Raw genomic sequence first — 18,172 nt, forward strand, 5'->3', positions numbered from 1 at the left:
TATTAAATCTAGGCTATATTTGTTAGTTCGTTCAATCTTCATGCAATTGAGAATAAATGATCCTACCGTAAAGAATAGGCTAGATTGTTTCTTTATGGTGATAGCTTTTTAAAGAGTACTGTTGTAATTATTAAGTGTAAATTAGAAGGGTTTGTCCATTCAACTATGGTCACCTACACACACACACACACTGCAGCATGGCCTTTCCAGTGGCACACGGCTGCGGCTTTCATGTCATTTGCGTCGTCTCGTAAGTGTTGTCGGTGGCGAGGAGGGACGTTACTTAATATTCAGAGGATAGCTTTGTCTCCCAGATGTAATCACCAGCAGGCCTAGCTGCCTCCGCTGCAGAGGACAGTCACCGGGGAGATTTAGAAATAGTTTATGTCTAATGATACAATAACAAAGATGCCAGGGCTGTTAAACACTTGTTAAAGGGGCTTTTCAGATGTGGTCTTTTGTGAAACAACAAAGGGAAGTGGCATAAATCATGGAAAAGCTGGGCGATATAGGGGGTGATGAAATCATGAAAGACTACTATAGAATCGGCCTGTCTATGTCTTCATTTGGATGATGGGCAGAGCTACTGTGGTCTGTGTCAAGAGATGGCTTAGTGATAGCTCTCTGCAAATCTACTCATCGATTCACCATTAGTGTTTTAACTGTACATTTAAGAGGAACATCTACTGCGTTGTAAGCTGGGAATGATTTCAATGATTCCTGTGAAAACTGTCCACGTTAAAGCGTTAATATTATCATTAGTGATGCAAGTCTTGAGTGGCACCAGTTTTACATCTTATATAAAGCGCTCCTGTATACCCAAGAGGGTCTTTTGTCTGTCTCTGTGTGTGTGTCCATAATATGTGATCAAATACTTCTCCTTATTTTCCCTGTTGCCTCAGTGAAAGCTCTCTGTGGGTTTGTTTAGGAGATTCTCTGGCCAGTGGCCTTAGCTAACCGGAGATATTGTTGAGGGGGTAATTAACATGAGAGGGGGTGAAGCTCAGTGGGGAGGGGGGGAGTCTTTGGGTTTTTTCCACCTCTTTTCTTCCCCTGCCTTTTGTAAGTGTGTTGATTGGATTGTGTTTGACAGATATGGAGTCTGGAGAGCGGCTGGCCTCCCCATCGTCAGCCCCGTCCTCCCTGCATATCACCACGTCCGCTGCCTCCTCCGTCGGCTCCTCACCTGCCCCTGCCTCGGCCAAGACACCCTCCTCTAAGTGCAGCGTCACCCCCAGCCACGCCGCCCTGGGCTCCCCTCTCACCACCTGTGGTACGTAAACACACACACACACACACACACACACACACACACACACACACACACACACACACACTACCCACATGCACAGATGAATCACGTTACATGCGAATACATGGGCTATATTCCCCTCTAACTCATCATATTTCATTATTCTCCAACTGCAAATTAAACAAGAAAGAGCGTTCTTGAGTGTTAATTATGAGGGATCAGTAAGATAAAGAAACCACCGTCTTCTCACACTTTATTTCGTGACAGTTTGTGGAGAAATTAAAAAGCTTTAGCATTAATCGACACCAGCAAGGAAAAATCCTCTATGTGTAAGACGTCGCGCACCCGCTCTGATGTTTCTTGACAACCTTTAGCACCAGTTTAGCCCGTTGTGATTTGACAGGTCTGTCAGCCAAATAGAGAGTGCTGTGGCCTCCGCTGCCTCGAACATCCTCTGTTTTCTCTGAATGCTAATTGTGTCCGAAGCCATTATGTGGCGAGCAGCGGTGATACATAAGCTGTCAGATTACCCTGACCAGAAAATAACATGCACATTTATCAACTGTGATTTGTTTTTTTCTCCCTATTCTTTCATGATAAGAAAAACAAAAAATATTAATTAATGCTGTTACATTAAAGAAGCCATTAGACATTTTGCTTGTACATTATACATTTTTTATCCCCCTACACACCAACCAAACGTGCTCAGAGATTTCTCCAGCTATTTTGGACGGAGAGCTGGAATCAAAGGCAGAAAGCACAGCACTTCTGAAGTCACATTGCGGTTATGAGAATAAAACAAATTTTGTTATTTGAAGAGATTTCTCATCCTCGCTGGTGGAAAGCAAAGTAAAGATATTACATCTCCTGTGTTGGTTACGCTCTAAGTGATTTTTAATTACACTCACATGCTTTACTTGTGGTATTAATTCATGAAATTATACTTGTCTCACGCAGTACTTTTCATGTTTGCGAAAGCATTTTATAATGCAATTTTCAGATACTAATTCTCAATCGGCTTTGGATATTACTAACCTTTTTAGGTTGAAATGGGGGAAATAACTTTAATTTCACAGTGCTTTGAATCGATTATGGATTGGAAAATTGTCTTTAAGCTCATACATTGTTCAACCGAAAGGACTTGATTGAAATCTGAAATGAAAAGTGCTCCTTTTTATATGGAAGTGAAATGGATGATAAGATAAGTAATTGATAGATCTTTTGCTGTCACAGATGCAATTAAAAAGTATATGTTGGTTGATTTGAACTGACAAGCATGAAACTCCATATTTTATTTTCGTGGCAAACTTGTGTAACCCTAACTAACTTATCTCCACATAATTTAGGCCTACATCAGTTTCTCTCTAACAATACCAAGATGTCAGGGAATTACATGCAGATAATCTAGACCTGACATTATCATTTTGTTTATTTGCATTCTTGTATAAAAAGTGTTTGGATTGTTTAAAAAAAAATATATATATATATGGGTAAAACTGAAATCACATGCTGTAAATTGTAAGCAAGCTGCTTGGAGAGCTAGTGCACAGGGTGGGTTTATAGACCAGTCACAAACCCAGACCATAAATGTTCCTTATATACATCATAAATTGACTTGAAATTAGATTTTAGAACGTAAATTGACAGTTTCATTTATTTGGGGGATTTGGTAATGTTATGAAGAAATGTGTTCAGTCATCTTTTTGAATTATGCCAATCACCTGGCTGGCACATGTTAGAACAGCAGGTGCAAGCTTCTGTGCAAGTCTGTGCTGCTAATTGAGTTTCCATTAAATATGGTCTTTCAGTACTCTAGACTATCTGACTGTGAGAGAGGACAACATGCAGGGCTCGTCTTGCCAACACGGACATAGACTGTTGTGAATATTAAAATAATTAAATTATTTTATTTACCTAGGACAGTCCACTCAATCTCTTGTGGACAGACTACCTAAATATAACTAGTACTGTAGATCTGTCGGCATGCTATAGGATGCATGAGATAACGAGCATTATTAGTTCCGGACTTGGGTTTTTGTCACTGGTTAGTTGGACTTATCAGGATTGGGTGAAGGTGTTGCTTAAACTGCTTCGCTTCCACAGATGAGGATAGCAACACTGAACTATGCATGAGTGCACCAGCTGTTCCAGACTACTGTGAGATCGCTCTCTCTGTAGCCGATGTGAGTAAGACCTTTAAATAGGTTAACATTCACAAGGTTTTAGTTCTGGGTTAACCGAGATTATCCACTCAGTAACAATTGCCACTGATTTCCCAGGAGTCCTGGGAAGTAGTGATCAGAGAGAAACAATGGTTGTGTCTAAATACCCATACTAGTGTACTACATACTTAAACTGCATACTCATTTCAGCATTTGAGCTACAAGAATTCATAAACTCCCGTGTTTGACAACAGCTGATAATCAAATTGACTTGATGTACCAGAATGAACGAATGGGGAATTCGACACCAATGCGCATCAGATGATTCATTCAGAGTACCTAGTATATTTCACATACTAGGGAAATACTAAGGAAATACTAATAGGGAAATACTAATTACAGTTTGGGAAACCTTATTATTTACTATGTATTGATTTGTAGCTTTAATATTTTTTTCACCCTATATGCGATGCGCAATGCAGAGAACACCGGAAGAAGAATTGTCATGGAATTACCACAGTGAATTATTGTAAAGTTTGTTCATGTGTCAATTAATCCCCCAAAAATAACAATTCATAAAAATAACAAAAAAATCATTCATACTATAAAACATAATTTGTTTGCATACAATTTAGTACGCTAGTATGGTATTCGGACACGGCCCTCCCTGGTTCGAATCCAGGCTGTATCACATCCGGCCGTGATTGGGAGTCCCATAGTCACCTGGGTTTGGCCGGGGTAGGCCGTCATTGTAAATAAGAATTTGTTCTTAACTGACTTGCCTAGTTAAATAAAAAAAATGTTCCCTCACACTTCCTCCAGGACTGGCGCAGAATAAATTCCATGCTGCGCAGACACACGAGATTGTTCTTCACCGAGTTTGTCCCATTAGTTTGCACTACATAAATCAATGTTTTTCTGTGATCGAATCAACATATCAGCCCCTTTTCAATGCAACAAAACAAATCTAATTTTGTAAGATTGAGTCTGATTTTGTTGTAGCCAGAGCGCAACGGAGTAGAATTCTATTGGAGCGGTCATTCAATCACCCACGAGTGAATCTGCTTTTCAGATCAGTGCGCAGTTAGCGAGTTATTAGCCCAGTTTTAGATAAGTATAGTTCTGCAATGGGGAGTTACTGCTTCCTACATGAGCTGTCTTTGAAAAGCCAGTCAGGTAATTGTCTAAATTTAAAGGGGCAGTGTTGTATTTTGAGACCGGCTTGAATATGCAAATAAATCAAATTTAAAACAAAATATATTTTTCACATGCACGAATACAACAGATGTAGACATTACAGAAAAATGCTTAATCACAAGCCCTTAACCAACAAAAAAAATAAGAAAATAAAAATGAAAGTAACAAATAATTAAAGAGCAGCAGTAAAATAACAATAGCGAGGCTTTATACAGGGGGTACCAGTGCGGGGGCACAGTTAGTGAAGGTAATTGAGGTAATATGTACATGTAGGTAAAGTGACTATGCATAGATAATAACAGAGTAGCAGCAGCGTAAGGGGGGGGGGGGGGGGCAGGCATTTGATTAGATGTTCAGGAGTCTTATGGCTTGGGGGTAGAAGCTGTTTAGAAGCCTCTTGGACCTAGACTTAGCGCTCCGGTACCACTTGCCGTGCGGTAGCAGAGAGAACAGTGACTAGGGTCTATGACTAGGGTGGCTGGAGTCTTTTGACAAGCCAGTAGGCAGAGGGATGTTGTAACTTTAATGGGTTACAGAGGTAATGTCTAAGTTAATTCATCGAGCTGTATATAAAGATATTTTCTTTACAGTTATATACATATGTAATTGTATTATAATTTGTGTGTTGGAGATTGAGAGAACTACATACATATTTTGTTGTATTGGTTAGTATTGAATTATGCTTTTGACTGAAAGTTCCAGAATGCCTTGCGACAGGAAGTAGAGAGAGAACGCGGCAGTTATGTGCAAGTGACAAGTGCTTTTCGCTAGCAACTCATTGTTCTGTAGAATCTGAAGTTGTTAAATGTAACGTGAACAAGTATTATTACTAAAAGAAGCTTTCATATCAAACCTGAAGTCCCGAGTCATTACTTTGAACATAGTTATTCTAAAAAGGGGTAGCCTACAGTGTCTTAATTCTCTGTATGGTAGTAATAATAATGCATTTTATTTTGTAATGTGCTTTCTTGCATCATACAATACAATGCCATTTACAGTCAACTAGCCCATGGTGTTACAGACCAAGTAACAAATCATGCATTAATGTCAAGCCCTTCATAATGTAAATACGTTTTTAAAAGTCTCATGCAGTGTAGGCCTGTATTGAACACCACATATAGGGTACTGTAGGCTATATCATAGAAATCAAAAGCTATTTCCATGTGAAAATGTTATGTGATTTGCTCCACTGGTTTTGTTGGTAGGCCTACATTATGATCAAATAGTCCCGCGTGTCTACTGTCTAAAACTATAAGGGTACAGCCTCAGTGTTCACTGCAAACGCATCCCGGAAGTTGCACAAAATTCACATAATGTTCAAGTTTTCGCTCAGCGCCCCAAAAAATGAGGGAACATTGCCTACAATATCTCTATTTTGTCAGCCTTCAGAGAGTACCGGTAGTGGTGAACCAGGAGTGATCTGTTAGTTGCATCTATCAGGTGCAAGAGGAGGAATCTTGGGATTGCATTATCAGCTGTTCAAATGTCCTGCACAAATTCCAACATACAGGAAAAAAACAAAACATGAAATTAACATCCTTGTAAATATCTTGTATCCCCCCCCCCCCCCACCTAACCAAATTCAGTTTTACTTTTATTTAGGAAAATGATTATGCAAAAATGTTAATGAGGCCATTTTGTTGATATTGCAATTTTATAATCGTATTCAAACACGAGCAACAGCACCAGGCGCTTTAAACATGCATAATGATCTCCCTCTGAATACAATCCCAACAGCCTCTTACAACCATGTCTCATATTTGCAAAAGCATGTTTGAACAGATCAAGCCGAATCCGTGGGAGTCTTTTTCCTTTACACCCACTAACCAGCTTCTTTATTGATAATGCATAAAACATGATCTCTTCCCATCCAGAGGATGTTGTAACAGATCCTTAAGGACACTTTATTGCGATATTAAACATTAACAGTCATACGGATGAATTATTTAGCTGTGGTATTTTAGCTACATGGTTTATGTAACTAAATTCATACAGCTGCTTCATTATGTCGTTTTCCTCCTCCCTTTTCCAGGACACTTGTTTCGGGCGGCAGGCGATCAACATTTCAACATGTCTACGGTCTCAAGTGCCTTTCCCATCGTCAACCACCCAGCATTTGGTCTGTACACTACCAGCTCAGGGCGCTCAGAGTTTGGAGGCCTGGGCTCCCTGGGCATGTCTGCTGCCTTGGCTGCTCACTCCCAGCTAGGTGCCTTTCCAGGTATGGCAGCTTTTCCAGGTAGGAGAGCCTTGACTAGAATCCATTCTAAAATATTTGCACTATCATTAGTTTATGTCTTGTAATGAATAGTACAAACTCTAAATGTATCAGTATCTCACAGTGAATAACAAATGGGCACCCTATTCCCTATATAGTGCGCTACTTTTGAGCAGACCATAATGTACTACTTTTGCCCAGGATCCATAGGGCTTTGGTCAAAAGTAGTGCACTATAAAGGGAATAGGTTGTCCGTTTGGGACACACTCATTTGATTTGTTCATTCTGCCTTCCGAGAGTTCCCCCGAATGTGTGGTTATTAGACCCAGCCAACTCCCATGGAGAGAGCCCAGCTAGCATGCATCACCTTTATGGTATCGTCCATCAGTTCAATAGGCAGCATTCAGCACATGACGTTTATAGATTGGGATGGTTCACACCACCACCTTGACCTCTGAGAAAACATTGGACCTATCACACTTTTCAAGCTAAATGTTTTGTTACATAATTTTTTTCATGTCACACTCAGAGGAAAATGGTGTTGGTTTGCAACCAGGAACTGTATACAGTTTCCAGAGCTTGTGAATATGAAATGTACCTTTTTAGACGTTGTGATGTTCATAACAAGGAGTATGTCGTTTTCAACTTCATCAAGCACGAAGGGCGCCATTTTGAATTGCTTTTGCCTTTTTAAAGGGAAAGAGAGAAAGTTCCTGCGAGACTGTTTTTGCAGCTGTGAAATATCCAGCATGTATGAGGCTCAAATGTGGAGCCACATGTATCCTCTGGGATTTGCAATTCTCAACATGTTTACAATTAAATGGGCTGAAATCAGTGAGTCTTTGGAATGCACTGGTCATCTGCTGAGATCTGTTCAAAGAGAAACGGAAAGGTTGAACAGCTGTAAACCCTGGCTGTCTGAAACAGTGTGTCATCACTGAGATGCATTAAACACAACTCGAATAACAGTGAAATCAGTCTGGCATGGATTCTCATGCGTTCTCTCTCCTCTCCCTCTACACCCAAGAATGGTGGCGGGCAGCTGAGGCTCAGGGGCGGGGAGCTGCAGCCTTCTTTCCCCATCTCCTGGGGCTCCCGCCCATGTTCCTACCCCAACTCCAGCAGAGCCACGACCTCAGCCCCTTCCAGGCCCGCACCCCCAGCAAGAACGGACGAGCCACAGCCAAAGGTAGGCAGACACACACACACACACACACACACACACACACACACACACACACACACACACACACACACACACACACACACACACACACACACACACACACACACACACACACACACACACACACACACACACACACACACTCTCTCTCTCTTGCCAGATGTTTCCCCTACTCTGCAAACAATTTAATGAAGCAAGGAACTTTTCTGCATAAAAGAGAATGATGTCCTTATGGGCACAGGTACAATATCAAATATGTTTAATTGACCCTGGAGGCAATAGGAAGACCATGTTAATGCATAAATCAGTTTGTAAGCAGGTGCCGGGTGTCTCACCAGTGAATATGTTAACCTGGAGATCCTTTTGCTAATGTAATTAGATTTTTCCTATTGGTAAGTGCTTTGGCAATTTCTGATAAGTCATCATTTTAGAGAACTCTCCTGTCTTCCACCTTATTTCCCTCTTCATAATCACTGTGCAAAAGGGGTTGTTCCTGATTCGTAGTTTTGGTGTCTGTTTCCTCATGGTCAAAGGAGTGAACGGAGCTGTGAATGGCAGCAGGATCTCCACGGTGTCTGGGAGCAGCTTCAGCACAACCGCCACTACGTTCTCAACACAGGGGAACACGGAGAAACAGAAAGCCACCAACGGAAGCGTCAGAAGCCGCAAAAGCCACCAGCATGTGACCCAAGTGAAGGAGAAGAGCGTTCAGAAAACTAAAGAGAAGGTTAGTAGGTTCTGGCAACTAATAATAGGGCTTACCCAGGAAAAACAAGTCCAAAAAGGACTAGTTTGTGGTTAACATATCTGGTAACATTAGTGTCCCACAAGGGCGGATGCGATCGAGACAAACATTGACATCTGAGATGTGTGCTGTTTGCAATGGTATTCAGTTACCGTATTGACTGGAATGACTCCATCACTGTTCTCTGTTATAGAAACTCAGCAAGAAACCAGTGGAGGCGTCCAGCAACAGTGACAGCGAATCAGGTTCTTCCTCGGATATCTCCAGCGACGGGGTGAACAGCAGTGACTCAGACGACCTAGACGAGGAGGATGACGATGACGATCAGAGCAACGACAGCGACGATTCTGACTCGGAGAAGGAGAGCCGTGTAAAGAGGACTATTAAGGTGTGCTTCAGACTTCAGGCGCTTGTCCAGTCAGACTGTCCTTGTTGGATTGTTAGAACTCGGTAGCCATATATCTGGACTCATGCATACACTATTTCAACATGACATGTCTGTATGGTTTGTCTTTCGAAAATGTTATACTTTCCGCTTTGTTCCAAGCACACTGTGACGCTCTCTATGACTGTTAATCTCAGTTAAATGTCAAGGGTAGCTCTGCTGGTGGGTGGCATGCTGGGGGCCCGACCGCGTTGCTCGTCAGGGCTGCCATTTGTGGGCTGGGTTGAGTCTGAGCTGACATGGAACTGTCCTCCCTCTCCTCCTCTTCTCTCTCAGAGCCTGACACGGAGCACTGCCGGCAGCAAGAAGAGACCCCACACTGCTGAAGGCGAGAACGCTCGGGACAGCCGGAGTGGTCTGCTTCAGAAACATCCAGATGAGGCCTTTCTCCATTTCCTCCGCTACCCGCTCCAACCCTCACCCCAGCCCCCAGCGCTGTCCCAGTCCACATCCCTAGTCTTCCAGAGCTCCAGGAACAGGGAGGAAGAACTCAAGCAGCACACCAGTGTGATCCAGGCTACAGGGCTGGCCAGTACTAAACCCTTGGCTCTGGTCAAACCACGCAGGGAGGCCTCATCGTCTCCTCAACCCACCAGGCACTTCTCTCTCTCTTCCTCACCCAAACCCTTTTCTCTTTCTTCTTCACCTAAACCAAACTCTCTCTCTTCATCTCCCAATCCCGTCTCCCTCTGCTCCTCTCCGAAGCCCTTGTCTCTCTCCTCCTCACCCAAGCCTCTCTCTCTGTCTTCGTCCCCCAAACCACCCACCCTTTCGCCCTCACACAACCCCAAATCTCGGACGGGCTCCCCCAAACCCCTCACCTTGTCTGACAGTATGAAGTCGGGAAGCCGAAACTTCCTGGATGAAACCTTGTTACACATCAACAACTTTAAATTGAAACAGGTGAGTCTTGCTGTTATGCAAATTATTTGCCTTTTCATTGTTTTGTACATGTGTGTAATGGTCTGTTTTCCACTTAATAAAATAAGACTATTCGATTGAAGTCTTTCGCCAAAGTAATATTGATTACGTCCTTTTTATTTTTTTACAGAGAATTTCGGGTATATGGATATTTAGTATCTCCCATTTCTTCTTGACTATCATTGTTTCTGATTTACAGATTTGAAAAGGTCAGCTTCTTCTCTACAGAAAATGAAACGTCTAAGCACTGTTATCAGCAGTTTGATTGCGTTTCATGTCTGCTCTCCCTGTACACGACCTAAAGTGACAATGCAGTTAGCTTTATTGGAAATTCTTCACAAAAGCTGACACGAAATTAACTCAGTAATGCTTTAGGAAGCCCGTTGCTATCCCATTGTTATCAAAAGGGGAAAAAATCTGTCTTTTTCCAAGGATTAAATTATTATTGTTAATCTGAACAGTGTTGATAGCAGGTCAATCTATAACGAGACCTTTGGAACGGGATTTGAGTACTGCTGGAGTTTGAGGTATCTCAAAAAAGAAAGTTGATTGCTAAGCCTAGAATACGGCACGAAACAGAAAAAATTGGCAAGGATTGTGCCGAACAGCTTTTTATTCTTTGTATACCGTGTTCGACACCGACTTGTTTTTAATATACTTTAATGGGAGAGACCCGCTTCCTCATTTTCATTCTCACTGAGCAATTACAAGTGCATTTCTTATTACGTTTTCCTTTCACAATCTGCAGTAATGCAAATGACTGACAGCTCGTATAATTACTTCCATTCTCTTCTTCCCCTCTTCCTTCTCTCCTTAAGCCCTTCGTCTCCCAGGAGCACTTCAAACAGGCCTTCCCTCTGCCAGTGATGCGTCAGGATCTGTTCAAGAGCCCGAAGAAAAAGAAAATGGCCGCCTCGTCGTCCTCCTCATTAGCATCGCCCTCCTCATTAGCACCGCCCAAACTGTCTCCAGAGACCCCGAGCAGTCACAGGCTCCCTTCTCCACACACCAACCACTCCAACCTGTTCCTGGCCTCCTCCCTCCTTGGCGCCCACCCCAAAGGGGTGATCCACAGCGAGGTGCAGGACGCCCCCCTGGCCCTCATCAACAAGCCTCGCAGCAGCAGTCAGAACAGGAGCACCATCAACAATCCTCTCCTGGCTGCCACCAGCCCACCCTTCCCTATGCCTGTCAACCTGAGCACTGGGCATAAGGAGCACAGCTCTGGAGCCCTAGGCTGGGCCTCTACCTCACCGGGCCTGGCCCACAGAGCTGGGAAGAGCAAGGCCCAGCAAAAGGCTCTCCACACAGGGAAAGGTATCTCCCAGACCCACCTGGTGCAGTCCCAGGTGGAGCTGTTCCGGGGCACAGAGTCTGACATCCCCAGCAGCAAGGACTCTGACGACTCCGACTCCGATGATGAACATGATGACGACGACGAGGAGGAGGATTCTGATGACAGCCTATCAGGTTAGTCAGTTAGCACATTAATGTGATGCACTTCTGAAACTGCGCTTACGTCTGGTTTAAGTGCTTCAGCGCCACTTTAGGTACAGATTCAGCAGATACTTTAAAGAGGTTCCTTCAAGAGGCCTGTGATTATCAGTGTGGTTGAATGTGAACTGAATGTTAATTGGAGAATGTCTTATCAAGTCCTCCTGGTCAAGTCTTATCAAGTCCACTGGTGTCCCCTGCAGAGTCTGAGAGTAATCTGGAGAGCGACTCGGACGATGTGAAGGACCGCGACGAGACCACTACGGACACGGAGGCAGATAGGACCCCTCTGAAGCGTGCCAAAGGCTCCTCTTCTCTACTCGACACCACCTCCTCGAGCCTCTCAGCCAGCTGCTCCCCTCTCAACCTCCAGGTCATCAAGGCATCCAGTGGCCTGCCCACCCCAGCCATGGTGACCAGCTCTGGGGCCTTGGCCTACCACAGCACCCCCTCTTCCTCATATACTCTCTGCTCCACTCCACCAGGTACCAATGGAACTCTCAGCTCATCTTTGCTCTCTAACCCGTGGCTCTCCAACCCCAGTTGTAACTAACCTGATGCAACTTATCAACCAGCTAATCATTAGAATCAGGTGCGATAGATTAGGGTTGGAGCTAAAATCTTACAGAACGGTATCTCTCCAGGAACAGGGTTGGAGAGCCCTGCTCAAACCAGTGCGCTACTCTCATGGCCTGCGTCCCAAATGGCATCCTATTCCCTATATAGTGCTATTTGGTCGTGGGCCTTGGAGTCCAGACTGTTATCGCCGTCTTCCATATGCTTAGTCAGATCACCCAGTCCAGGGGAAACAACACATGTTTTTTTTTTTCAGCAGGAAAACATTGTTCAGGGAGTCTCCCAATGCAAAATGGCGTCTCTGGTCATAGTGTTTGTGTCATTTTTTTGATGACCCAGAACAGGCCCTTTTGAGTCTTTTGATTACCCTGGCTGGCACATGTTTAACCGTTTAGCAGCTGAAGCACTTGGCTGGCTCAGACCTCCATGATTACTGCAGCCTGAGTCTCTTTTTCCTAATAGCTGCATGTTGGAATTTTTTTATTGTCCCATATAATCATTCTTAGCTCTATTCCTTGATATTGGCTTTGACATGGTCGATTTAACAATGTACTGCATTCTAACCCTGCGTTGATGTGTCATTTCTAAAAGCAACAGTGGTTAAAAGGACCCTATGGTTTTGCCTGTTTCTTTGAATAAAACACCTGAACGTAACAGGCTGAAATGTTCTTAAAGGTACCCTGTCTGGTGGATGGAGTTTTCAAGCCATTGTTTTCCCCTAGGCCACTGAATTGACGTAGGTGTTTCTTATTTTAGAGTAAGGGCACCTCTGGCCAACACAACAAGGTTTCTGCATTTGCTCAGGTCACAGTAGATCTGTCAGACCGTTGTAAAGAGTCCCCTCTTTCTCCCAGGAACAGGGAAGAGAAGGAGAGTGACGGATGAGAGAAAGCTGCGGACACCTCTAGAGTTTGGGTAAGATATACACCGTATATACATACATACACCACTCAGAATGTCACTGGTCACCCACTGTTAGTGCTGAGCGATTAACCGAAATGTCAGTTATTTTTTTTTTTTTAAAACAACTATTTGACTGACTTCGGTTCAATTATTTGAATTCCATTTCGTTCTGTGTTTTTTATCTAAGTGATTGATAGTTGGTATTCTGCAGTCATAAAAGTATGTCTTATTTAATTTGAAGAACTACAAAATAGTGATTGTCAGACAGCATAGGCAGCAGCTCTGATGAGATGACTTGGAGTGAAATAATAGTCATAAAATAAATATTTTATTCAAGTAATGTGAATAAATGATGGGTACTAAGTGATAAGCAGTAATGGGCAGTCACTACCACAATGGGACCTTTATTAATTGTTTTATTCTGTGTTACAGCATTCAACCCACGTAATGCATAGTGCATGTCATGAAAAAAAGAACAGTACTATAAAATGATGGTGTGGCGATTTTCCTCTGTCCCTCAAACAACATGGGTGGTATGACTGACTTAATGGGTCTTAAAGGAGCCAAATCATAGTGTATACATCCCAATCAGTGAGGTTCCTTTTTCCAGAGCGGTGATGATACATCGTCAACAACAGAGTGGCTAGACGAAAAAAGAGTAAACAACACAACATCGCTCCTTCCCTCCCTTCATCCTTCCCTCCCGCTATCCCTCCCTTCATCCTTCCCTCCCGCTATCTCTCCCTTCATCCTTCCCTCCCGCTATCCCTCTATCCTTCCTGCTATCCCTCCTCCCCTAAACTCTCCCTTCCTCAAACTTTCCCCTTTCCCCTTTCCCTCCGTCCCTCTCTCTTTCCCTCTATCCTTCATCCCGTCTTTTCTCTATCCCTCACTACCACCCACCATCCATCCTGCCTTCCCTCAGTGGGCCCCTCCAAAGCCCAGGCCTGACAGTAAGCCGAGTGGCCAGGAAATGAGGCGCTGCAGCAGTGATGGTCAGGGGTTAACCACATCCAGTCTCAACACAGACACGCAACATTAGCAGCTCCAGCTCCGTCCCACCACCCACCACAAACCCAGCGACACTGCACTTAGATCAGGGTGTCTTTCATCTCCCACGGATGTTTCTCATCAGCAGGTTCAAAGAGGAAAGCAAGGCAACAAGCCTTATGTCAGTCCCCTGCTCTGCTTAAGACCCAGGCTATGTCGCAAATGCCACCCTATTCCATGTATAGTACACTACTTTTGACCAGAGCCCCATGGGTTAGTGTGCCATGTAGGGAATAGGGTGCCGTTTGGGCCGGAATCCTCAGGCCGTTTCTGTTAGGAGATGGCGGCTGTCCAGATGCACTGAGAGAAGTGTCGTGTGGGGCGGTGTTCCTCTTGGCAGCTGTCCATCCCAGGAGAGTCTGATTACCGCTGGAGTCCTACCGGGCTCACAGGACAGCCAGGCCACTCAGTACAAAAGACACAGCTGTAAACAGCTCGTTTGGATAGCTGCCCTCGCCAACATCAGGCTCTAGCTGTCTGCTGAAGGATTGGCAGCTAGGAGAAGAGCATGTAACAATTCTAGCTGACTAAGTGTTGTGTAAAAGAATAAAGACGGAGTAAGAAGGTAGCACAAAACAACTTAGTTTCCACCCATGTACCTTGATATCAGTACAATTTATAATGCACTTCTATAGTCCCTCTACTTTGACTGCTTGAAACATTACAAAATGATACATGACTGGAATATATCGGTACTGCACTGTGTCGCGCTGACCGATTAGTGTGAATGGGATTGTGCTCCTGTACGTGAATCACTTGTAACCTCCCTCCATCCTAGGTGGCAGAGAGAGACTCGTATCTGTAATGTGGCGGGCCGTCTGCAGGGCGATGTGGCGTACTACGCCCCGTGTGGGAAGAAGCTCCGGCAGTACCCCGACGTGATGAAGGTAAGGTCATACCTCCCAGGTCACTAGCGTTAGCATCCTCTCTCCTACATCTCTCTCGTACGAATCCTAATAGATTTAAAGCTGATGTTAATGATTTAGTTTTTTTTTTGCATTGTCTCCAGATTTTAATCAAGAAAGACATCATTTACACCCAAACCAATAAGGTTTCTGTTATTAACTTAATCTTTGCCTTAACGCTGATCTTTTGTCTCACCAAGGCCTCATTTATGTTCTTCTTTGTAGTATGTGTCCAGAAATGGAATAAGTGACATCACACGCGATCATTTTAGCTTCAGTGCAAAAATAAGGGTTGGTGACTTCTATGAAGCCAGAGAAGGACCCCAGGTGACTGTCCTCTCTTTATTGACCATTTTCTCCCTCCCACAGAGCAATCATCCGTAGCCTAAAGTACTGTATATCATTGTGTTAACTTTTCCTGTGAATGTAATATTATCGCTTTATTGTAATATAAAAGCCAGGCACATATAGTTAAAGGGATAGTTCACTCCAAAACGCTATTTTAAGATGGCACACTTTTAGTACATAGAAAAAAATGTGACATGTGTTTTTCTACATTTAACAAGTGATGTCTAATTGATTCATACTTAAAGGCAGCAATTACATAGATATATGTATTTAAGCTTAACGTTCATATTTTTTGTCATGAGGGATGTTTGTTTATACGGTATCAAGTATAGTCATACAGCAGTGTAACTAAATGGAATGCTCTAATTGGCTGTTCAAACACTCTCCTCTCCTATAAGGGATTGCAGTGGAGCTTGTTGACCGAGGATGAGGTGATTCCTCGTATCCTGGCCATGGAGGGGAGGCGTGGGCATCCCCCTAAGCCTGAGCACCAGAGGAGAGGTGATGAGGGCCCCAGGTCCAGGCGAAGTAAGGGTCGACTTCCTAACGTTGGCGAGGCCGACTTCCCAGGCGCCACTGACGCCAAACTTCTACGCAAACTGGAAGCTCAAGGTGGGTTCAGTTCTTGCAAGCATCACTGGGGTACACTAAGTGACCAAAAGTATATGAACACCTGCTCGTCGAATGTTGGGCGATTAGGCTTGGCTCGCAGTCAGCATTCCAATTCATCCCAAAGGTGTTCGATGGGGTTGAGGTCAGGGCTCTGTGCATGCCAGTCAAGTTCTTTCACACCGATCTCAACAAACCATTTCTGTATGGACCTCGCTTTGTGCATGGGGGCATTGTCATGCTGAAACAGGAAAGGGCCTTCCCCAAACTGTTGCCACAAAGTTGGAAGCACAGAATCGTCTAGAATTGTCATTGTATGCTATTGTATGCTGTAGCGTTAAGATTTCCCTTCACTGGAACTAATGGGGCTAGGCTAAACTATGAAAAACAGCCCCAAACCATTATTCGTCCTCCACCAAACTTTACAGTTGGCACTATGCATTGGGGCAGGTAGCGTTCTCCTGGCATCCGGCAAACCCAGATTCATCTGTCGGACTGCCAGATGGTGAAGCATGATTCATCACTCCAGAAAACGCATTTTCACTGCTCCAGAGTCCAATGGCGGCGAGCTTTACACCACTCCATCCGACGCTTGGCATTGCGCATGGTTATTTTAGGCTTGTGTGCGGCTGCTCGGCCATGGAAACCCATTTTGTGAAGCTCCCAAAAAACAGTTATTGTGCTGACGTTGCTTCCAGAGGCAGTTTGGAACTCGGTAGTTTGCGCTATGCCCTTCAGCACTCGGCGGTCCCGTTCTGTGAGCTTGTGTGGCCTACCTCTTTGCGGCTGAGCCGTTGTTGCTCCTAGACTTTTCCACTTCACAATAACAGTACTTAGGTAGCCGAACTGGTGCCATTTTAACAATTTCATGTGTCTGAAGGTACAAACTCTGCCTTTCCGGCGGGCACAGAGAGAAAATCAAGTGCACTATAGGCCTACCGCTGGCCAATTGGATGGCTTAGATTACCGCGTCTGCAGTAACGTAGCAGGCATAAAAGAAAGCTACAGCAAAATTGATACTGTGAGATTTCAAAAGGTTTAAAACCATGAATAGAGAGAGACAGTCATATAAATAGCAGTTCTTCGCTGCATTTGTTGACAGAGTTCATGTTTAAGTTCTTACTTAGCACTTTGTATTACATTTTTTAAATCCATAAAATGCACGTTCTTCCTATTTCAAAGCTCTGCAGCATTAATGATTGTGTATCGATAGGCGTGCGTTATTATTAGCAGCTTGGGTGTTTTTTAATATCAAGGAATATTTCACTTTCTCTGTTCATAGGAGTAACAACATGAATTTGTTCATGAGGCAGAAGTAATGCGGTACAACTTGAGTTTTGCCATCAGCTGAAAGACAGTGCTTCTTTTTGGTCAGTGTCAATGGAGGAAAGGGAAAACGAAGGGATGTTGAGAGGCGGACCCTAAGTCTGTATGCTCACTCAGCTGTGCCTCACAAGTAATACAACAGCAGATCTATTAACGGTGTGAACATAAAGCCTACCTCAAATTTTGAAATATATATTTTAAGAAATGACCCCAACAACAATGCATTGGAAGGGCAATTCAAGCAAAGCCTATAGCTTACTGCACAAACCTCATTGCTACAGTACTGTTTTTAATTGGTTAATGTTGCATAGGCTTATGTTTTTTAAATCATGTAAAAATTTATCTGGCCAGTACATCGCAGCTTGCATTTTGACTCGGAAAGGGATCTTGACTCACAGGTTGGTCACCACTGTTCTAGAGTTTTCCCTGTTAACACAATCAACGTTTCCCTTTACTGTGGCAATTGTGACAAAATCAATGCAATATTAGCCACTTTCAATGCAACATACCGAAACAAAACCAACTATGCAAGATATTTTGTTGTAGCAGAACGCATCGGAGTGGGATTCTATTCCATCTGGGATTATTTTGGATTGACACACACGACACACACGACCGGTGCAGCATAAACAATCAGAGCTGCAGTAGGCCTATAAGCAAAGAAACTATTGCCATATATGGATCTATGCCATTTACTTTGAACTGGACTATGTTTACAGCATGAGCGGTCGTGAGTAGATGTGCTTGTTTTGAGATCAAAGCGAGAGCTGCATGTAGCCACGTGTGCTACATGCACAGAATTTTCACAATGTTCAAGTTTGTGCTCAGCAGACCT

At 43.7% G+C, this 18,172-nt stretch overlaps 1 protein-coding gene across 10 annotated transcripts in view; it reads left to right on the forward strand.

Annotated features, from left to right (window-relative positions):
- The window catches only part of LOC129821319 (bromodomain adjacent to zinc finger domain protein 2B-like), a 104,302-nt gene that overhangs the window by 57,806 nt on the left and 28,324 nt on the right, over nucleotides 1-18,172 (forward strand). For 7 of the 10 annotated variants that reach the window (XM_055878860.1, XM_055878853.1, XM_055878854.1 and 4 more), the window contains exons 3-14: nucleotides 1,094-1,273; nucleotides 6,644-6,850; nucleotides 7,857-8,018; nucleotides 8,549-8,742; nucleotides 8,954-9,148; nucleotides 9,482-10,108; nucleotides 10,945-11,596; nucleotides 11,824-12,105; nucleotides 13,051-13,111; nucleotides 14,928-15,036; nucleotides 15,280-15,381; nucleotides 15,801-16,014. In XM_055878860.1, the coding sequence (XP_055734835.1) occupies nucleotides 1,096-1,273; nucleotides 6,644-6,850; nucleotides 7,857-8,018; nucleotides 8,549-8,742; nucleotides 8,954-9,148; nucleotides 9,482-10,108; nucleotides 10,945-11,596; nucleotides 11,824-12,105; nucleotides 13,051-13,111; nucleotides 14,928-15,036; nucleotides 15,280-15,381; nucleotides 15,801-16,014 (2,983 nt within the window). In that variant the 5' untranslated portion in view covers nucleotides 1,094-1,095. The remainder of the gene's footprint in view (nucleotides 1-1,093; nucleotides 1,274-6,643; nucleotides 6,851-7,856; nucleotides 8,019-8,548; nucleotides 8,743-8,953; nucleotides 9,149-9,481; nucleotides 10,109-10,944; nucleotides 11,597-11,823; nucleotides 12,106-13,050; nucleotides 13,112-14,927; nucleotides 15,037-15,279; nucleotides 15,382-15,800; nucleotides 16,015-18,172) is intronic. The other 3 variants (XM_055878858.1, XM_055878864.1, XM_055878865.1) reach the window with 1 other exon arrangement.

Source organism: Salvelinus fontinalis, chromosome 23, assembly GCF_029448725.1.
Source record: "Salvelinus fontinalis isolate EN_2023a chromosome 23, ASM2944872v1, whole genome shotgun sequence".
Classification (NCBI taxonomy): domain Eukaryota; kingdom Metazoa; phylum Chordata; class Actinopteri; order Salmoniformes; family Salmonidae; genus Salvelinus; species Salvelinus fontinalis.